The 22,456-nt window shown below is 39.4% G+C and overlaps 2 protein-coding genes across 2 annotated transcripts in view; one reads left to right on the top strand and one right to left on the bottom strand.

The window, feature by feature from the left end:
• Positions 1-1,513: 1,513 nt before the first annotated feature.
• Positions 1,514-9,102, bottom strand: LOC107316096 (glutathione S-transferase omega-1-like). Its single transcript, XM_015867247.2, has 6 exons — positions 8,916-9,102; positions 8,733-8,841; positions 7,033-7,255; positions 6,192-6,284; positions 4,050-4,156; positions 1,514-2,019 (listed from the first exon to the last, which is right to left on the bottom strand). Exons 1-6 carry the CDS (start codon positions 8,947-8,949, stop codon positions 1,866-1,868), a joined length of 720 nt encoding a protein of 239 aa, XP_015722733.1. The 5' UTR covers positions 8,950-9,102; the 3' UTR covers positions 1,514-1,865.
• A 719-nt stretch (positions 9,103-9,821) lies between these two features.
• The window catches only part of CFAP43 (cilia and flagella associated protein 43), a 37,956-nt gene continuing 25,321 nt past the window's right edge, over positions 9,822-22,456 (top strand). The window contains exons 1-7 of the mRNA XM_015867246.2: positions 9,822-10,071; positions 10,551-10,804; positions 11,596-11,692; positions 14,380-14,547; positions 15,942-16,092; positions 20,174-20,324; positions 21,531-21,593. Of these exons, the coding sequence (XP_015722732.1) occupies positions 10,010-10,071; positions 10,551-10,804; positions 11,596-11,692; positions 14,380-14,547; positions 15,942-16,092; positions 20,174-20,324; positions 21,531-21,593 (946 nt within the window). The 5' untranslated portion in view covers positions 9,822-10,009. The remainder of the gene's footprint in view (positions 10,072-10,550; positions 10,805-11,595; positions 11,693-14,379; positions 14,548-15,941; positions 16,093-20,173; positions 20,325-21,530; positions 21,594-22,456) is intronic.

The raw sequence follows: 22,456 nt of genomic DNA, 5'->3' as shown, positions 1-22,456 counted from the left end.
GGTCTGTATTTCCTGATGTGCTGTAATGGGTTCAGGACCCCAGCTGTCTGCCAGGAGATTTAGAGCACTGATATTTAATAGTAAATTATAAGGTAGAATAATTCATTTTACATTTTCTTGCTGAAGTAGCATATTTATAATGGTATACTCTAGAGCCACTAAACAAAGATGAGGAGAACACATCGTTTCTGTTTGCACAATACAGTCTCCTGGTTACTGTGGCCAACCCTTAGCCACTTATATATATGGATGCCAGGCTCTGTTCTTAACCCATCGGTGGATCTCACTTAAGTCACATCTCCCACTATCTCTCAATAATACAGTGGAGCAAACTGCAGTATATTCCCAGCATGTTTATGGAAGCCAATTTTCAGCACACTTTACTAACTTCACTAACTAAAGCTTTGACAAGCTTTAAATAAAAGCAGAGCAACTAACGATACCAGGATACTCTATAGTTAGTAATTCTTTAAAGTTTGCTGCTGAAATTTCACCATACCATTTTGGGGAAAATAGCTTCAAGCTCAAACCCTGCTATCACCTGATAAACCAGCTTATAGACCCATGGCCCAACACCTCACAGCTTTATGATTCCTCTGGGTTCACTAACGACAACTGACTGTACACACAGCTTCAGATCAGGACTAGGAAACTTTTAAAGCCTATCAGCATTCTGGAAGGAAATGGCAAATTAACTTGTTTTTCTCCTAGTAACAGCAGATGTGTTTAAAAGCCACAGGTAAAACCAAGTACAGAACCTGCACAGCGAATTAAAACTACTAAGAGTGCAAACAACCCCGTCCAATAGCTGCAAACTCACATGCTGTGTAGACCAGTAGGAAGCACATTTATTAGAGGAGCTCCTGCTGGTTCTTCAAATCCATCTTTCGTCTCTGCTTTCCTACTTGAGTTACACAATCACGCACCTCCTCAGAGTTACTATGTGGGAAGGCATGATACAAAAAGGAAAAAAGAATCACAGAGTGGCCTGGGACCATAAGGACCATATTGTTTCAACTCCCCTGCTATGGGCAGTGTTACCAACCACCAGACCAAGCTGCCCAGAGCCATATCCAGCCTGGCCTTGAATGCCTACAGGGATGGGGCATCCACAACCTCCTTGGGCAACCTGTTCCAGTGCTTCACCACCCTCTGACTGAAAAACTTCCTCCTAATATTAGTCCAACCTAAACAAGCCTCTACCCAGACATAAAACTGTTTACCACAACTCTTCGGCTGTGACCAGCTAGTTCAGACCAGACTGCTCTTCACAGTCTATCCACTCACTAACATAGAGGGCAACTCCCCTTACCCTCCTCCCCACCTACCCCTTCTGAAGAGCCTGTAGCCCTTAATCACAGCTCTCCAGTCATAAGATTCATTCCACCATGTTTCCATGGTAGCACTTAAGTCATAGTTTTCCAGTTGCACCACAATATTTGTTTTTTGACAGTGCCTCACTTCTCTCTGCACAACCAGACCAATGCTTATGAAGAAGAAACAACAACTGTGCTTAAAGGAAACATTTGCTTTTATTTTCAAGACATCAGCATTACAACTTTTATTCAAGTAAGAGAGCCAGTTTAAGGACCACCCAAAAGAAATACCAGCAAATAGGCTACAGATGACAGGTCACCTCTGAGTAAAACCACCATTTTCCATCACACAAAATACATGATCAGCAAAGGCTTTCCACTTCCTCCTCCTCCTAACAAGAACGAAGTTTAACAGTCTTTCCAGCATAGATTCACCCAAACAATAAGAAATGCAACCAGAAAAGACCCCACATCAAATTGCACTAGATCCTCAAAGCTCACACTGAAGAGAGGCACTGATACATCAGCAAGCATGTGCCCACTGACATCTCACAGTCCGTAATCACATGCCTCTGGACTGTTCTTCAAATAGAGCTGGAGGAAACCTCTGAGCATCTGTGTGTCAGTGATTGTATCTTTAACAGCCGGGTCCTTCCTCATGGCCTCCATCCAGCACTGGAGCTTTGGAGTATGAGTCAAAACACTATGGGAAAAGGAAAGAGTCTTAACACAAACAAGAAATCAGGAGGGCATCAAGGAAGGAAAACAGCTTTAGTTCTGTTTCACTACTTGTACTGCTTTCTCTCTCTCACACACACAGAGACATTCACCTCAGAGCAAGTGCCAAATATGTAACAGATCACAGAAGACAGACTGACATTTGGAAAGCCAGATAGTTCTTAACAGAGCTTGTTCACTCTGCAAAGTTGACAAAGAACAATTATTGTGTAAGATACCACAAGTTTAACAAGTTTCCGCTCCTGTTATTCCTTCTACAAAAGAGACCCTATTCATATCTCTAACCTGCTCTGAGTTGAGGACAGAGGCTTGCACACCTCTGCCTCCCTCTTGAGCACTTTATTAGTGGTGATTCTTTAACAAACACTCCTTCACAACTCACAAATTTCTCTCCTCTCTCTAGAAGACTGAGATAAGCTGCGTAGCTTCTACTAGTCTGCAACCCAGCCACTCAGAATGCAGAAACAGTCTATTGAGGAAACAAAATTAAGCCAACAAAATCCACAAATCCACTTGAACACAATTAAGTACATGGCAAGCTGAAAGCTTGACAGTGCAAACTTCTTTTTTGTTCTCTCCTGGTACGCTGACTTAAGGGTATTCTGCACTCCAGTCTCTAAGTCCCAAGTTCAGTTAATGTACAGTTTCTCTAGGTAGCTTGTAACTTTTATTCAGAAAGCATCTTAACAGACTGTGGTCCAGATACTTGATCATTCAGGTACCTTGGTAACTCTAGGCCTTTGGTCCTGTATAGCTTGTAATACTTCCCCTTCCAATAAAAGATCACACTAAACAAAGCAGAGCAGCAGCCCATCAATGTTACAATAGTTTTAATTCATTTGAAGGATTCCTTGCATCTTCCTCATTCTTCAAGAACAATTTAGTCACCAAGATGCACTAAACTGCTCTATACTCATTGTCCTGGTTCCAGCTGGGATAGAATTAGGTTTCTTCCTAGCTGGTATGGTGCTGTACATCAGATTTAAGAGTGAGAATACTGCAGATAACATACTGATGTTTCAGTTGTTTCTTAGCAGTGCTGACACAAAGGACTTTTCAGTTTCTTGTGCCTCCTGCCAGCAAAGAGACTGGGGGTAGGACAGATGCTGACCCAGACCCAAAGTGGCCAAAGGAATATTCCTCACCATATGACAGTATGCTGAGCAATAAAACAAGAGAATTGGGCAGGGGGGCCACTGCTGCTCAGGGACTGGCTGGACACTGGTTGGAGGGCAGCAAGCAATTGTTTTGTACATCACTTACTCTGTTTATTCTTTCACCGTTGTTTCTCTATCCCTTTTTTATTTCTTATTAAACTGTCTTTATCTCAGTACAAGAATTTTTCTCAATTTTCTTCCCCATCCCACTGAGCAAGCAAATATCTGCATGGTATTAGAACAACACTCATTTTTCCCTTTTATCAGCAATGTCCTCATACAAGCTGACTCTTGTCAACCCAAAACCATGGTAAATGTAAGCACGTATCTAACACTTATGTATAAAAAAAAAATAAAAAAAAAAAGTCTATTACAAATGGGATATAACTTCTACCTATAGAAAGGCAGGACACAGTTCATTCTTCACAGAACAAAACCAGCCTCCTTTCTCAGAAATCCTGGGCTGAAGAGGAGATACCCAACTCAAGCCTAAGGTTTTAGATTAACAAATTCAAACCTAGGCCTCCATGCCTCTAATCTCTTCCAGTAAATGTCTTCCCCCCCCTCTTGTAGGAATGGAAATAAATACCTGAATTTTGACTACTACTTCCAGAACTGCCAGAATTTTATGAAAACAGCTCTGGTGAAAGGAAGCATTTTTCCCCATAAGATTCCTACTCTGATTTAGGATGTTTACCCCTGCCCCAAAATCGTAAGGAAGCTCACAGCTTCTTCAGCCAACCTTAAAAGCAGCCCTTTGCTACAACATATATTCTAATACACAATGAATACACAGCAGCATTTCAGTAACATGCTAGAAGCCAGGCAAGGTACTCACTCCTTCAGCTGGAAGGCTTCTAGGCGTTCAAACCAGGGCCAGATCAAGTAGTCAATCAGGGAGGTGGAGTCCCCACCATAAAACACAGTGTTGCGCTGAGAGAGAATCTGTGAGGGACAAGAGATAACAATTATCCTCAGAAGGAAGATTTCCACACCAGGAGACTACAGTAACAAAAAGCCCACCCTGAGGTGGAATACAGGTATCCTGCAGGAATCCGGCAGGAAATAATGCATGTACAGCACATTCCCTTTATGCATGCAATATATGGGGAGTCAGAACTGGTAAGTAATGCAACTGTGATATCAAATTTAACTATTTCATACACTGTCAGTCCACTTCTTCTCCAGAGCTGGTTCAAAAACTGCCACAAAATATTAATTATTAGGGATCTATAGCTTCTGCACAAACAAAAAGGAATTCATCTCACAGAATTTGTTATTTAGTGATTTCTGACTTGTAAAAAAGCAACAATGGCCGAGATGAATCAAATATGCACATTTCTAGAACAACGCCAGGTAAATACAACGTCCAGCTAAAGTAGAAGCCAGTTTCAGCAGGGACTCTTTACCAATGGCACTTCAGTCCAGTTGTTGTCAGGAAAATACTCCTAACGCTGTATCTGGAACTGGATTTGATTCCAGGCACAGGAGGAACAGGAAATACAATGTTCACATGCAACAGAAAGAAACCTCCAGCACTCAGCACATAAAGCAGCAAGACAACAACAACAAGCATATTTGCAGCACGTTCTCCTTGTTATACTTAAGGCTTCTGATCTGTTTCAAGCGCCATAAAGATCAAGCTTAACCCTTCAAGGACTTCCCAGATCCACGCTTGCTCTTCAGAAGACTAGTCCCTGCCTTTCCAGGCTTTGGCATTTTTAAGATTGAACTCCTATAGCATTTACAATCTACCCCTCAGACCCCATGGTCTAGCAGAAACTTTAAAGTAGTCCCTCCAAAAACATCCCATGCTGTTTAAATCATCAAGTGTCAAGCAAAATGCAGCCTGACAGTTGCACAGTTCAGAGATAGAAACATAGCTCCCTCTATGGGATAGCAGCAGACACAATGCAGCAATGTTTAAAAACATGTGCCTTTCTGACTACAGCTCTAACAGCACCATTTAGCAGCAACTACAAACACTGGTGTGTTATCAAAGTTGTTTTTCTCCTAGAACGAAAACATAACATCATACCAAGCACTCTAAAGAAAAAAATCCATTCCAGCTGAAACTAAGACAACACATAATAAAGTAGACTGAGCAACATTTGCTCTGCCCCTTTCTGCCAACCTCAGTCAACCTACAGCTGCAAAATTACCCAGGGCAAAATTAACCAAAATTACAGCTGCAAAATTAACCATTACACTAAAACAGAGACACCAAAGGAGTAACAAATACTTTGCAGAGTTAATAAAGTAGCAGGAAGCTTAATTCCTTGTTAATATTCTACAGATTTGTATTTCAGAGCAGAGAAATACACTTTGTTTCTCCCAAGAACTGAAGTATCTGCACTACTTAAACATCAGCCTGATCAGACAGATGAGAATACTTGAAAGCAATTTTACTTTGGCTGCTTAGGGGAGCAGGAAACAGAACACACAGGAAAGTAGTGGAAAACTTTTGCAAGCTTTGCACCAGAAGAGATGTGCTGAAGCATCAGTTCTTGCTCGAGCCAAACAAGCATCAGCTGTAACTGTTAAAAATGTACAAGGAATGGATTTGTGATAAAGTTCAGCAGCTCTTCAGGCTATTCAAGAACCACTACTGACACTAAATAAGGATTATAAGGTTCCTAACACACACACAAAAAAACCCACCACCTGGCATTTCCTGGAGCTCAGCTGAAGTCACATTACACCATAGTAGCAGAACACAGCCCAGGGCTGGATTTCTGCAAAGGACAGATTACACTCTAGTGGTGCTACTGTACATCCCAGGCCAAGGGGATGAAATTGAAAGACTGTTCATTGCTATGGTTGTCACATAAATAATAAGAGATCTGCTCCAAATGCCAAAGCATGAGAGCAGAAAACAAACAAACAAAAAAAGAAACAGCCATACCAAAAAAACAGGGTGAGAAAAACAGGTGAGAAGCACACAACTGCTATGCTGCTTGCTATCATGAGATGTTCTTACCTTATCAAGTTTGCCAAACTTTTCAGCTAAATCTGCATTCAGCGTTGTGAGATCTTCTCCTGCTTTGAGAGCCTTGGAAATCACAGCTGTTATCTGTAAAAAGGAGAAAGTTTTCAAAATGCCTCCTACAACAATGCAAGTCACTTGGAGCTTAAGATGTTGAGATATAATTTCCCCTCCCCTTGGACTTTTATATTTCTCCTTCATTCACATCTTTCTCTTTGTATCTTCCATTGCTCCCCCTCTTCACCTGCTTCATACCCAAGCTGACTTCTTTTGTTTTATAGTACAAGCATATACTTTGAAGGGTCTATCTACATACAGAACATTGGAAGCTTACTTCTAGTCAGCCAAAACACCAGCCTCCACCCCACAGTGAAAACCAAAACCAGCCTTATGCTAGTCCAGCTATCTCTTGACCTTGGCTGCAGGCTCTTTCAGTTAGTCACTTCATATTCTGCATTTATACAGCTCTAGTACTTCCTACAGAGAGACTCATTAACATACAGCAACTGTCACTGCCTGGATCTCAAACATTCGGCTAGTTTGGCCTACTAATGTAGTCTCTGTTGCAGGATGCTCAAAATCCTGCCTCAGTCATGCACACCTTAACAAGCTTAGCTGTCTTCCTGAATCCATGTCTTCTTAATTCCCAGTGCAATTCAAATGCACAGTGATTTTTATGAGCTAATTGTAAGAAACTCCAAATTTCTCTGGTTATTTAAATGGTTTCCCTACACACAACACCTCTCAAGTGATGAAAGCAGCATTGGCAATACAGCTGCAGATTTTGAAACTCTAGTAAATTAAGCAGCACAATCCCACTCTGATCATACAGTACCTTTGAGAAATGTTCCAGAAGCATCTTCTGAAAGGCTCGCTCATATGGGTCTGAAGGCATCAGCTTCCTTCCTGGAAATGCTTCATCCAAATACTCACAAGTGATCGGGGACTCATAAATTAGTTGGCCCTTGCTAGTCTCTAGAATGGGAACCAGCCCATCAGGGTTCTTCTCAAAGATCCAGTCCGGTTTGTTCTTCAGATTGATGTTAACTACTTCATGCCTAAAAGAATAAAGGAAACAAGATCCAAAGAGGTTCATCTCCATTGCAGTCTACTCCACATACAATCATAACACTTCAACAGTTACAGTTACTTGAGAAGCTGAATCCTCATTCTCCTGCTCCCCCTTGTCTTCCCCAAAATTCTTTCTAGGATTAACCATTTGACTCTGAGAAATACTGCCAGGAAGCAGAAGCACTTTTCACCAGAGAAAAATTGCACTGACTTGCACTGACTTGTTTTTTAAGCTAGTAAAACACAAACGCAGCCTGTAAGCAGCAGCCCTGCCAGTCATGCTAATAACAAAGGTCAACCTTGGCACACAGCATATGTTTATCACATGATAACTCTGGGACATACAAAGAAGAACTTGACTGTAAGTAAGCCACAGCTGAAATTAAGATCCACTTTAATCTGATTTTACATCAAAGACCAAATGACAGCATTCAGACTTCTCAACTTTGATTCCTATTGCCTTGTATAGGAAAGATATGCAGAATAAAAGCCAAATGGATACCAGTTATATAAAAAAATATAGTTCTGCAAAGGACTTAGGAGTACTGATGAATGAAAAGCTGGACACAAGCCAGCAGTGAATACTTGTAACCCAGAAGGCCACCAGCATCCTGGACTACATCAAAAGATGAATGGCAACAGGGTAAGGGAGGTGATTGTCCCCCCTCTACTCTGCCCTCATGAGGCCTTATCTGGAGTACTGTGTCCAGGCCTCAAGCCCCCAGCACAAGAAGGTCCAGAGGACCACAGAGACAATCAGAGGGCTGGAGCACTCCTCCTACAAAGAAAGGCTGTGGAAGTTGAGCTTGTTGAGCTCAGGGAGACCTCACTGCAGCCTTCCAGTACTTGAGTGGAGACAGTAAGCAGGAGAGAGATCGACTATTTAAAAGGTCTGATAGTGATAGGACAAGAAGGAAGGGCATTAAAATAGACAAGGGGAGATTTAGGTTAGATGTTAAGAAGAAATTCTTTACTCAGAGGGTGGTGAGGCACTGGCATTGCTGCCTGGAGAGCTGTGGGTGCCCCATCCCTAGAGATGTTCAAGACCAAGTTGCATAGAATCCTAGACCTTGATGTGGTGGCTGGTAACCCTGTCCACAGAAAGGGGAATGGAACTGGATAGGTTTGAGGTCCTCTCCAACCTAAGCCATTGATTCTATGACAAAATGACATGGCTATCTTGAAAAAGAAACTACACAAGCAGTGACATCTACGGATTTATTACAAAAGAGGAATAAGACAGTGACACTTTTTCTGTTAAAAAAGTCAATTGCTTCCTGCTACACATTGCTAAGTGGCAGCACAAACACACACAGACTATTCCTATTGCTTCGTATCTGCTGCAGCTTACGTGGAAAACAAACAGCACGCTGCCAGGCTCCAGTCACACTTATTCAGAACAGGGTCAAGTGCTATGACGGCCAGGAACCCTCCCCAGAGGGACCACCAAGGAGCCAGCCTCACCTGATGCCCTTAGCACGGAGAACGAGGCGAGTCCTCTGAGCGAAGGGGCAGAATCGCATGCTGTACAGCCGGATCACCCCCTCGGGCACCGGGCCCGGAGCTGCGCTGCCTGAAGAGAGAACGGAGGCGAGTGTTACAGCTGTATTCCATCCCTCGAGAGCCGCCTGCCCGGCTGGTACTTACCCTTGCCCAGACTACGAGAGTGATCGCCCGCCATTCCGCCGTACTATGCCGTGATACACCACACTACTGCGCTGCAACGCAACGCCCCACACTTAACACCGCCCCCAGGGCGGCCTTTGGATGGGCAGGAACAGCGGCCGCAAGAAGACGCGAGGATTTGGGGCTTTTGTGTACTAAGTCCTCATTGTGTTTGGCTGCTGGAAAAGAAGAAAGTGATTTTTTTGTTGTTGTTGAGTCACCGCTGTTTGGTTTTATAACCATTAAGTAACGCAACGGTGGGAGGGTGTGGTAGTTTCCTGCACAAGCCTCAGGCAAACAGACGCCCTTTATCAACAAGATAATTTCTCCCACCTAAGAACTGTGTGAGGGGTCATGACCTACCGTTAGTATTGGCTTCAGCAATATTGTGGGTCATAAAAATGAATAAATACATAAGTAAAACAACTTGGACTTTCTAATAGTGGTTAAGGACTCGGGCAGTCTGCTAAACTGTAGCCCAGAGAAAGGAAGGTAGAAATCCAAACGTTGCAAGGTCTGTGTGCTGCAATAGGCAGATAACATGGAGCCAGATCTGTGGGATGGCAGAATAAAGCTTCCTCATGCTACCTTGGTTTTATATGGCATAGATCTATGGGGACAGGAGGCACAGTGCAGGGCTGTGCTGCAGCTCCAATGCACCTCACTGTGAGAAGGGCAGCACGCCATTAGAGTGAGAGTAGCAATGGCGTGTATGGGGCAGGGGTAGCAGGGCAAGAGACTTGCAGCCTTCTCCCCAGCTCTAATTCAGATAGATCTGCAGCCATGATTACCCAGATTAAGAAACTCAGGGCAGGCAGAATTACCCACAGGTCAGCAATAGAGATAATTGCCCAGATCAAAGGTAGCCCCTCATGCAGAATTACCCTCGAGTCAGGAAGAACTGATCATGTTCCATGACCTTTTAATTACGATCATAAAGAGCAGAACAGCACACCCCTAAGTACAAACTACATCCCTATAAGTGCGCAGGCCCTTTAAATCCTTCCCACTCTCTGGCTGGTTGGCTCCTGCAGGAGCTCGAGCCAGTTCTTGTTCCTAGGAGACGGTGTAATCAAATGGCGGCCGCCGGTGGAGGCCGCGGCTCCTCCTCTCCCAAGGAGAACACGCTGGAAGTGAGGTGGGAGCCGGCCGGTCCTTAAAGAATGTCCTTAACTAGGATCTGTCCTCGGTCATGAAAGAATGTCCTTAACTAGGAGACCCCTGAGGTGGTAGTAAAGCCTGGTAGTTAAACTGTTGATCTCCTGTACTCTAATCTTAATGCTGAATTCTGCTCTGGAAGGAGTGTAAAAATGCTGCTTGAGGTTGCAAGGGGCAAAGGCATCTTTCAGCTTAATGCTATTATCTGGAAGAGGGTAAAAGATGGAGAAAAATTAGAAGGGATGGTACTACAGTGGTGCTGTACACAGAGGATGCTGGATAAATGTTGCTTGTTTCTACCAGGCTAAGATGTGGCTCAGTCAGTCTTAACTTAGAGTGAAATGCAGGTTCATGTGATAGGGGGATGCTGGTATTGATTATATGTACTTTCTCAAAGGTAAAAACCTCTTATAAATGTGTATATTTAACTGTTTTAATGCTTACTTGCTCTTTCTCAAGTTGGGTTCAAGGATTCCCAAACAAGAACTTTGGCTTTATCAACAATCAAACTGTCTGCTACCCCTGTGGCAATTACATCCTCTTCTTCAATACTGAAACAAAGAAGACAACAGCACTGCACTGTCAGACTGGCCAGGTGGGAGCCTTTGCAGTGAACCCCAAGTATGGAGTGCTGGCCTTTTCAGATCGGAAGCTGAATCCTGTCATATATATCTACAGTTTTCCAGAGCTGAATAAACTGTCAGAGTTAAAAGGTAGTGGTCTTCATCCTTGTCACCATTTCATTAAAGCAAGACTTTAAGCAGCCTGTTTCTGAAGGGGTTTTGTTTCTGTAAGGCTTGAGAAACTGTGACAGGAAACTTTCTAATGACAAGAAGTGCAGAAAGTAATGTAAGAAATTTTCTGCTGCGTTATTTTTCATGAGACTTGAGCCAGGGAGGAATATGACAATATAAAATTGAACTGTTATAAGGAGAAAACAAATTGAATGAATTTAATTACTGGAAAGAACAGTCTGAATAACAAAAAGAAATCATATTGCACTAGGCTTCCAGGCAGGCTGCTGAGCTGGTCTGATATGGAGAGATCTGAGCTAAGAGTTGTGGTTCTTGTGGTTCAAGTTTGGGGTCTGTGGTCTAATGTATGTTTCTGCCTGTTCTATGTTAGTGCCCTCCTTGGTTAATTTGCTTATCATCTCCATGGTTCAGTTTCTTTGCTGTTTAAGTGAGGATCGTAATGCTTCCTCAACTCATGTAGATGAATGAGATTAACCGCAAAGGATTTCCCCCAGGTAGTTGGGGGAAAAAGTGTTTTACAATTCAAAGTATTAGTGAAACAAATGGAAAAAATCCCCAACAGTGATATTTTCTGAATACTTTTAGAATCTTTTCAAAACAATCTTGTGTAAGCAAAGGAATCACAGCAATAAAGAATGTCTTTGGAGAGGTGAAGTGAATATAAAAGAACTGACAGGAGAACTTCAATTCTTATAGTATACAGTGAAGGCTGCAGTCAGTAATTGATGCTCTTTATTTTTATATCTTAGGTCACGTTCAGTTGGACTACAGCTTACTTGCATTTAGTTTCTTGGGCCCATATCTAGCCAGTTACTCTTCATTTCCTGACTTTGTTCTTTCTTTATGGTAAGAGCAAAATAACTATCTAATACCATTTGCATTTAATAATATTTTTGTATTTTGAATCTGTGCTCTTAGTATAAATTAAAGTGAATGTTAAACTCTCTTTTTTTCCCTGATGATCATTGCTTGCAAACTTCTGCCACATTTGCTGTTTTTTTCCTAATATTAGTAGTATATGGTCAGAATGACTGTTGCTTTGCCATAGCAGTCTTCTAGCGTCGTTAAAATGTTGTATTTTCACTACTTACAAAGTCTATAGCACCAAGAACTATCTGTTCTTCCTTGGTAGCTGAGTACCATGCTGCTTGTGAAAGAAAGCTGCCAGTTAAAAACAGAAGAATTCTAAAGCTGACTTCTACTTTTTTGTCTCATTCAGTATTTTTCTTAGTTACTTGTAATTACCTAGTTCTGTCTTATAGTTGTGCTCAGTGACTACTGGGTTGGATCATGATTCTTATTGTTGCCATGAAAATAAATATGGTGTGGTTAAGATACAGAAAATACTTGTTTTTTTTTTTAATTGTTCTATAAACAGTTGTCTCCATGGCCAGCAAGCTTCCACCTTCCATTCAGTCTGAGCATGTTTTCAAACGAATGGGGGGAGCAGAGTAAGAGGAAGTCAATTAAACACAAGAAAGAAGTACTCTGTATAGTATCAGTGCAATGATGACATTTTTATTTCTTCTACAACAACAAGAGAAAAAGCAAATTAACTTCAGAATGTTAGTTAATTGACAAGGCTACTATTGCTGATGCCTCTTCCTCATTCCTTACATGCAATAATGTTTGCTGTGAACTCTGTTCATACAATGTATATGTGGAAAGGGGTCTGTTTATATCACAGTAGAAACCAAGAGAGAGACCCTGATGAGTGTGTGTGCTAGTCACCCACAGAAATAATATGTGTGGATCAAAGTATTCCTTGCATGAGTGTAAACAAAAATCCACGATCTTGAAAGACTATTCTAGATTACCCCTAAAATGGAAACACCTAGAAATGTTTTAATGCTTTAAAACAGGGCATTTTCCAGGACCAATGTCAACACATTTGAATGAGTGCAAATTTAACTCTCAGCATCTAGTTGTTATAAGAGGATCATCCTCAGTGCTAGTCAGAAAGAATTTAATAACAAAATAGAGTGGCTTTGCAATCTTAAACTTAGAATTTATAATAACTTGAACAGAGTTGAGTGAATTTACTATGTGATTGGGACCTTACTTTGGCAGTTAGGTTGTGTTGTGCATTCATCACAGATATTTGTACAGATGAAAGATATCGTCGTTTAGCATCATTAATGTGATTGCAATATGGTGATTATACAGTTCATGTATTTTAAGCATATAGTTTATAATAAGTTTAAGGTACTTATACTTTGAAAGTTAACTTAGTCTCAAAACAGGGAAAGCTTATGGAGAACTAAAAGCAGCCTTTTGTGTGTGATTTTATCTCTAGATCTTTATTCTTTTCAGTTTGAAGGAGAGGCTCCATGCTGGATTCTTTTTCAGATACATGTACTACGCTTTTTTAGATCTTAATAACTTATCTGCTCTAAGAACATTAGCACTATCTGTTAGATATGAAATTAAAGTGTAGTGACATTGTGGAGAGAGCTCTCCCGTTTCTGTTACAGTCAGAGCTGCAGCTTTTAGCTTTCTGTAGAGTTAATGACTTAGTGCTGATGCATGAAAACTAATTTTATTCATGTACTATCAATTTTAATGATTGTCTTTACACTCTAATCAGTATTTAAGAGTAAATTTCTTACAGACCAAAACAAGAGGATTATACTAAATCCATTTGCAGCACTGTATGCATTTTGGTTTTCTTCATCTCAGTGGTAATGACAAATACAAAAGCTATAAATGTTATTTAGATTAACAGTCAGATATGTTGCCTGAGCTAATAAACTCTTTTAATGATTTTCTTCAAATTACGTTAATCAGTTCTTGGACAGAACCTAAAAATGCAAATGGAGTCGAGAACCAATCTGGATAATGGAGGAATATGCAAACTAGGGCATGAGACTATAAAGTAGGCTACAGCAGACAAAAGGAAAGTCAGTGGAAAGAGTATTCCCAGGGTAATATCAGCTAATGTGCAACATCCCACATATTCTGCAGTTTTCTTCTCTGGTTAGTTAATGCAGCTGTAGCTGCTGTGCAGCATTCACAATACAGTTAGGATACAGCCTAAATAACTGTTAGATAATCAAGGGCTGACTGAGTTTCCTAATTATAAAAATTGTGATACCTTCCAACTGCAAGTATTATAATAATTACTTTATGGATTAGAAAAGCAAGACTGAGCTCTTGGGTGCTGAAGAGTTTCCTGTCCATTCAGTCAGTGACACAAGCAGGAGAAAAATGTGTGTCTCCTGTTTCTTGCTCTTTTCACAAAAGGAAATGCTTGGTAATGTTTCTACAGTGCCTGTATTCATAATTAGTTTACTATTCGATCTTTTTCTAGCAGTACTAATTTTATACGTAGCTAATTAACCACATCATTCTAATTCTCAGGAGAACCTGGCTTATTTGACAGCGTTGTTGGTGATTTATTTTTTTTTTCAGTGATGATGTATTTGTTTGCCTACCTTGCTCTTGAGTGTCAATCAGGATCACATCCATATATTTATCTTGAATGTTTTTGATTTCTTTAATAAATTTGATTTCTTTTACTCTCCTTAACAAAGGAACTGGAAAGAAAACATCCTCCTGTGCAGTGAGTCTCAGCCAGGGGTAACAGCAACCTCCATAAGTTTTAATCCTATGAACTGGCAACAGCTGTGTTTTGTTACTGAGACCTCTGTTACTATCTGGTGTATTGAAAGGAATCATGACGAGCATTGTTTTATACGAAAGTAAGTGAAACACCTTTCAAGTTAAAAGACAAATTTGGAAGTGTATTTTAATGATCAAGACTAGCAACCTATATCTGTTTGCAAAAAACTTAATCCAGTTTAGTCTACCTAGCAATTATAATCAGTCATTGCTAAAGCACAACCAGTATGAATCTGTCCAAACAATCAGATGAACTTATGTATGATTCCATAGTACTCATAGAACTCACATATCCCAGTTGTGCATGCAATTGAAAATTCTATTAATCAGCATTTTTGGTAGCTGTCTCAATGAAGAGCTGCCCTATTGCATTATTATAGTGCTTAAATTGCTCTTCCATTCCTCTAAGTGTTAATGTTGAGAACTGAGTGGGAACGTGTATTGCTTTTGTGGCTATGGAACTGCCAAATGTGGATCAAGTTACTTCCTAGTAAGCACAGCTAAGCAACATGTAGCTGTAATCACAGATTTTTTAAAAAGCAGCATGTTTTCAGTGTGATTTCTAGCTTGTGTGGCCAACTTGCAGAGGGGGTGGCTCTGTCAGTGCAGGTCACTGAGTACAGCAAATCTAGATGTATTCTAAAATCATCTTTGAGGCTGATATAAGAACAGATGGACTAATATGCATTGTTCAAGATGGAAACCACAAAGCATGACACTGCATACTGTTGCAGTGGCACCTATTCCACAGTTCACAACAGCATATTTAATCTTACTAACTATGACTATAACCAATGTTGCCACTGTCATGGTTATACTAGTAAAAGTATAGACAAGGCTTTAATCTGAGTTCTCAAAACAAATTTTTAATACCTTTTGTCATTATAGAGAACACAGAAAAATACCTATATTCTAATTTTTCTGTTCTTTCTATTCCTTTGAGTAGAGGTTAAGCTTCCACTGAGAATTATCTATATATAATTGCATAACACTTTTACCAAATCATAAGTGAACATAATTTGTAAACTATAGAATCCTTACTTCCTGCTCATATGCTGATTATCAGAATGTAACAGGGAAATACTGCTATTACTTTTTTTATCGTTACTAAACTTTCTGCAGAAACATTAAGCTTGAATGCACATAGTCTGTGCAAGTTAGGTGTGTAACGTTGTTAATCTGACTTAAAACATCAAGAATGGATAGTTATTTGTCTAAGGCAATAGGAAAAGACAATGAGAGTGTGGCAATCCAGTTCTGCTAATTAGGAGCCTCTTCTGTGGCAAAATTACTATTCCCTCATAGTGAAACAATATGTTTCATGTAGAATTATTCTGTACAACAGATTTCCATTACTGTTGCTGAAGTAGAGATTGGTGTCGCTTTGTATAAAATGTGCTTCCCAGCTTTGTATCAACATACACTGTTTGTAATATTTCTCCTCAGACGGTGTCTCTTGCTTTTTTTTTTACAGCCCTGTGAAACTCCCTGATGGGAAAGGTTCTCTGGATCATCATAAGAATTTGTTTTTCCCATATTCTTGTGATGAAAATCCCTACCATGGCCCCGTTATGCCAGTTTCAGCCATTGCTGGACTGGTAGGAGATGAAGCAGAAACATTCGTGGTAGCTACTCATTATTTTATCCATTTATTATTCCAAGCCATTATGCTTTTAATGCATTTAGACATTAATAAATTAATAATTGTAATATCTGTTTAAACAGGTACAACCCAGTAAATAGATTTGTTGTTTCAATTATGTATTTTAAATGCATTTTGACAGGAGATTCACAAGGCATGATACTGTTGCACAGTGCAGTAAAATACAGACATTTCTGGTGCAGCCATATATCTGTGCAGTAAAGGTCTCTGTCCCAAGAGCATTAACAGCATGTCAGCATTTAACCTTTCCTGAGCTAATGAGAGCTTTGAAACCTTGGAAACTTATTTCCATGCTAAACTGATAGTAACCTTCAGGTATTTTTACCTTTGGGGTTTGTTCTCTTCGTGACTCTGAAAGTGTCTCAAGCTGTGAAAATACTGAAGGCTTTATTCCAAACAGCAGCCTCTGCTTTTGAAATACATCCCCACTCCATTGATGGTGCTGGATCTGCCCATTTGCTCTGTTGTATTTGATCATTTACTTGCTAGCTTCCCTAGAGATATGAAATGCTTCAAGAGTTGTCAGTTTGTTTGAAATTTACTTTTACCTGACCGTTAACTAGAAGCAACTGGCGCTGTGAAAGCATTTAATTTGCAACTCCGGGATTCCTTTTTAAGATTAAGAACATCATTTTCTGTTTGATGTTTGCCTCTTTTACGTGGCATTCACAGAGGTTTTTAACTGTGACTACAGATGTCCTTGGTTTCCAGACAGACCACAAATGTCCTCTACTGATTTTGATTACACATGAGCTACTTCTACTTCAAAACACTGGGAACGTGGAAAATAAAGATGAAATATGTTCATAAGCATCATTGCCTTTTTATTCTACTTTACTGCTTTGTGTAATATGTTCAGCTCCTGAACTGCAAAAAAACGCTTAGTTCTTTAGCCTGTAGTGTGAGCTATGAGAGGGAAAAAGAAACAATATATTAGGCCTGTAAGGATTAAAAGAATTTCTTTTTGTCCTTGTATGCGTACTATTCCATTCATCAAGATCAAATACTCCTCTGTGGAATACTGTAGACACAGTTCTAAGATTTCAGCAGAATCGTGTGAAGAATTAAGACCTTCTTGGGTGGTTCCCATCACCATTCTCATCCCTGTTATTTCCATCTCTGTTTTGGAATTTTTCACAGTCACTGATGAACTTTTATTTCCCTAGAAATGAGCATTCTCTGTGCAGTCATAATTCCAGCTTTCTGTGAGAATTTCCTGCCTAGCATTTCAAATGTAGAAGACTTGTGCCATATTTATCATCTGTTCCTTGCAAGTTCTTGTACTTGAACTTGCAGATCTATATTGTGAGCTTTCTCACGTGGAAGAAAGTGTGCTTTCAACCACATTAGGTACCATTATGGGGTCTTTGCATTCCCAAGTGCTTCCAGAAAAATCTGTATTTCTTTTCACTGGCTTCAGTGTTATTATCTTCTCCTTAAATATGTAAATATTTCTAAAGGAAGAGCAGTTTGATCTAATTCTATGGGTTTTTGAGCAAGATCCTTTTCTTTCAAATTAGGTGGTATATATTTTGGTATTTATTTACTGTCCGAACACCCTAAGGAGATAGGTATTTTTTGGTTATGAAATGTTAACAAAGTTGTGAACAAAAGGTATTTTGGAATGATTTTTCAGAAATATGAACTTGCTCATTTTGTTGTGGTATATTTGTTTCCTGTATACTAAACTGTGTAGAAGTAGCACCAGGAGACAGACTCAGAAACACTGATTGAATTTCTGCTGTGTTTTCACCTGGCTCCAGTCTGTGCCAGTTGAGTTGTATTTTTTTTTCTTTACAGGAATGTTATGATGTTGTACAACGCTAATTCTCTCCTCTATATACACTTCTGTGCATATGCTTCATCTCTAACCTAGCAGGAGTGCTGAGCTGCTACTAGATCTTGTAACCCAACCCCGCTGGGTGGAATTGTGTACATATGTCTTGTAGCTTAATGCATCCACTTCCAACATGGAGAGTGTGATTATAGCAAAGCAATTCCTGCTTGATTTGGTCTGAATACAGTTGATGTAGAAGGTGCTTTATCAAAATACAGTTTTATCAAGGTCTTTATGTTGAAAAGTAGTGAATACAGAAACATTCAGTGAAACTGAAACTACTGAATTTGCTGAGTTCTTCAGATATCCAGATATCTTCAGGCTGCAGTTTCTTTAATGGACTTATTGGCAGTTACAGCAACTCAACTTTCTACAGTTTCTCACTCTTTATATATTGACAGGCCCCTGCTGCAGTTGCATGAATGGGTACTGTAACTGATGATTTGTATACTGTTACAAATGTCCATGAACACTTATCTGATTCTGGCCTAAAATCTGCATCTCAACATTCGTTAAGCTTGGAATTACTGTCCTCACTATTTTTGTTTTAATCATTTTGTAACTGATAAGAGAAAGTATGCTCCTCCTTAGTGTAGGGGGAACAGTATCGTAGCTTGATGAGCCTCCCTCCATTTTCCACAGAATTCAACAGAAGAATTTTTCTTTATGACTAAGTCCAAGTTGGCTGAGGTCAATGTTTTTCATATTCATATAAGCATCAAAATTGGAGAATCATTTATTTACACTAATAAGAAGAGGGATTACTCTCAACTCATAGTCCAGAGTTGCTTGGAGGCAGTAGTGTGCTCCTAAGGAGTGTGTGACAGCTGTGTAAGAAAAGCAAGTCTAATGCATGCACACTTATTTGTGTCTTTGTTAGTGGCCCGTGCTCTGGAACAGGATATTGAGTCTAAGTGTGTACCAGAGTGTAACCACAGTGGGGCAGCAGAGTGAAAGGAATTGAGTTTTCTGAATTTACTTTGCAATGACCAGCCTACTTGAATCCATTTCATCCCCAGTAACAATGTTATTCCATTGTTTTATTATAATTCCTTTTATGACAAGGATCCATCATGTTTTTTGTTGGTTTTTTTTCTCTGAAGACCTGCTAATCTTAAAAGAGACAGAAGTTCAATAAAGGTCTGCATTATTATTATGCACCACTGTACTATTGCACGCTTGAAGAATCAATCTCATTTTGAATTTACATAATCTTACCCTTGGATTAACATATTTTACCTAGTATACGTAAAGGCAGTCATGACAGCAGGTATAAGGGAACGTTACAGAAATTGTCTTTTCAGAGGAAGCTTCTGATTCATGGCAGTTCAGTTGCATCTTGCCAAAGATTTGTGCTATTCAAGCCAAGTAAAATCAGGGAAAATGCCTATATTAAATGTTTCACTGGGTGATCTATAGTCCCATCCTGCTTTAGATTTACTAGTTTGTCCTATTTTATTATTCAAAATGCTTTGTAGGCATAAATAAATAGTGAGTTGCCTGTCCAGAATTATATAGGAAGTCTTTGGCGTATTTTACTAATGGAATCTAGATAACTATGAATCTCTCATGCTTTCATCACAGGTACATCCATATTTCTCTTCTGATAGAGCCTTCAGTGAGACAGCAAGAGAATTTACCAAATTATGGACTCTTCTTTTATTTTATCCATCACATTCACTCTTCTCCACTTCTGCTCTTTGGATCTTTTCTTCTTAATGTTCTTACAGCTGTTTTTGTTTGTTTTTAGTGAATTTGCTTCAATCTGGTTTTTTCTATCATGGTATTTGTATAACTCCTAACTCCTATTGCTGTTGTACCTGAACAGGTCACGGCCTTTAATAATATTTGCTGGAGGGGTACTGTTGTTCCTGTTTTATAGATGACAGATTTATGAGTTTTATTTTAGAGAAATGAAATTCCAGGTGTATGGTAGTCTGTAGCAAGGATATTTCTAGATCTAATTTGTACATGACGCAAAGATTAACAGAGCTGTTTTTCAGACTAATTTGGTTATAATATAAACTGTGTTCTAAAATCCTGCTGTCAGACATTATTTTTTTCTAGAAGATGTTTGTGTTTCTCACGTTTCTAGGCTGGATAGAAGGATGACTGAATAAAATGAATTTTTATTGGCCTTGAAATGTACCTAACTATACAAATATTTGCCAATTGTTAATTGAACTTGTTTATTTTTGTGCTGAAGCCTAGAACTGATATTAAGCCTTCATTGCGTCCTACTGCCCACTGCTGGAATACAGACTCTGACATTTACCTGGGCTGTAAAGAAGGTTATATTTTGGAAGTTGATACTATGAAATACACTGCTTCAATTATTCAACAAAAACCTCTGCCTGGTAAGAGACAACTGTTGTGTGTTTTAATCATGCAGGGAGGAAGACAGATAGAACTGTGATGAGTTTTTTTGCTTTTGTCAAAACCTTGACAGCTTTATTCTGTTGTGTAACCTACAGAAGTTGTGAAGCTGTATTGTAGAGCCATGTGAAAACCATTATTCTTTTATTAATAAAGTAAACATTTCAGAATTTCTGTTGGACTTCTAAGTCTTTAGCACCCTTCAAGTGGCAGTCATTTTTCTCAGCCAAAAATATATTTTTAAATATTTAAATACATTAAAACCATTTGATAGAATGAACAGTAATTCCAATAACCTATACCTTATTAATGGCTTTATTATACTACTAATACAGCAACTATACACAGTCCTTTTATAGCTAGTTAATTACAATAATTTATTTGGTTTTGCATGGCGTATTTTGGGTTCAGTCCATTTGGTATGTTAGATAATGTTAGAACATGTCTTTGAAGACTCATGCTTAGCATGATGTTGATTAATAACACAACTGAATTTAATACAGTGTTTCTTAATATAATTCTTTAAGGTCAGTAAGTACATAAACAATTTTCTAATGAAAAGAAGGTTGTAAATACAGCTAGACTATTGTAGAATGCATGAACCACAGAGAGTGAGCTGAAGATGCCTCTGGCTTAAAACAAAGCAATTTAAATTATTCTAGAATGCTTGGCATGTCTTGGATTGATTGCAACTTGCAAAGGTAATTTGTCTCCCTAATGCATATTCCCATTTCTTTTTTCATGGGGACTTTTGGCATGCTGGTGAGTGAACTTTCCTGGCAACAGCAGCCCATTCCATGCTTTTTTTTGTAGGAACCCAGAAGTCTCATCCCAACTCCCTGCCATGTGCTGTCTATTTTTGCTCATACAGAGGGCTTCCAAAATGGAGAACAGTTAGGTGTGACCATTATAAGCAGTTCTGGCAATGGCACCCTATACTCTGTTGTCCTTTGCAGGGATGGGGACGTCAGTCCTACTGTGCAAATGTAGTTCAGTGGTTCATTCAGATGGTAAAAGAAGTAGAATGTGCTTCTCCTGAGACTAAAAGTGGGCAAAATGGTGTTGCACACCAACACTGAACTTCTTTCTCTTATCAGCACTGACTTGGAGTTAGTAGAGAGGCGGACAATAATGCAATATTGACATATAAACAAGGTTAGTGATATAAATTGTTTTCTTTTGTGCAGAACACCTGCTTAAAGTATCAGACATGCTGGACTACATTCGTAGAGAAGCACAGAGAAAGAAAGGTATTTCTATATTCCTTATAAACTTGTAGATTTTTAGGCAATGCCAGTAATGGCTGGGAGTAATAATATGTGAGTGTGGTTGGAAGTTTCTGCATAGATTAGCTCAGATCACTCTGGCCTCAATAGATTGCTGGCAATCATTTTTATGTGTATCTGATGAATAACTAATTGGCTTATATAGCCAAATAAATAACCTCAGGAAAAAAACTGGTAGTGAAATAATTTCTGTTCATTCTAATCTAGATTGGAATAAGTGAAGTTAATTTCCCTATTGATTAATTTTAGTAACTGTAAGAACTTGTAATTTAGTTGAGTTAGGATTTAGGGGGTTGTTTCAAGCACCTTGAGTTCCATAATACAAAAACATATATATTTATGTTGTAGAGGAAGTTCAGCACAAGGCCGAAAAGATTAGTGCAGAGTTTGAATGCCTGATATAGTAGGATGGGCAGAAAGAACTATGTTCATCATGAAGAAAAGGGGGGATTTTGCTATTGTTTCAGCTACACATTGAAAGGTAGCAGAAAATATGGAACCAGATAGGTAAAGGATATAGTTGATGCCAGCAAAATCTCTGGGTAGATAAAAAGGAAAAAAATAATCAGACTGAAGATGGTCAGATATTTGGACAGGTTGCCCAAAGAATTCATACAGTTTCTTAGTAAGATTCAGACATCAGCTCGGTATTACTCTGAACAACATTATCTAGTCTTGAAGTTGTGTCTCAGTTTGAGTTGGCCCTGTGCTGAATGGGAAGATGGGTGGATCAGAGGATTTGTAGGGTGTGTTCCAGCCTAAATGACTATACGATTCTCTTATTGACAAACTTAGTATATTCGTCTTTGTAGCTATTCTGCAGCATT

The sequence above is a fragment of the Coturnix japonica genome, chromosome 6, assembly GCF_001577835.2.
Source record: "Coturnix japonica isolate 7356 chromosome 6, Coturnix japonica 2.1, whole genome shotgun sequence".
In the NCBI taxonomy this organism is placed as follows: Eukaryota; Metazoa; Chordata; class Aves; order Galliformes; family Phasianidae; genus Coturnix; species Coturnix japonica.
The sequence above is the reverse complement of the archived record's forward strand: the minus strand, read 5'-3'. Positions and strand labels throughout refer to the sequence as shown.

Bases quoted from the DNA above. Each gene is read 5' to 3' on its own strand.
- LOC107316096 (XM_015867247.2), bottom strand. From the start codon at position 8,949: ATGGCGGGCGATCACTCTCGTAGTCTGGGCAAGG. The intron at 8,842-8,915 runs GTAAGTACCAGC...TTCTCTCTTCAG, and splicing joins CTCTCGTAGTCTGGGCAAGG to GCAGCGCAGCTCCGGGCCCG. The intron at 7,256-8,732 runs GTGAGGCTGGCT...TTATTCTTTTAG, and splicing joins CTCCGTGCTAAGGGCATCAG to GCATGAAGTAGTTAACATCA.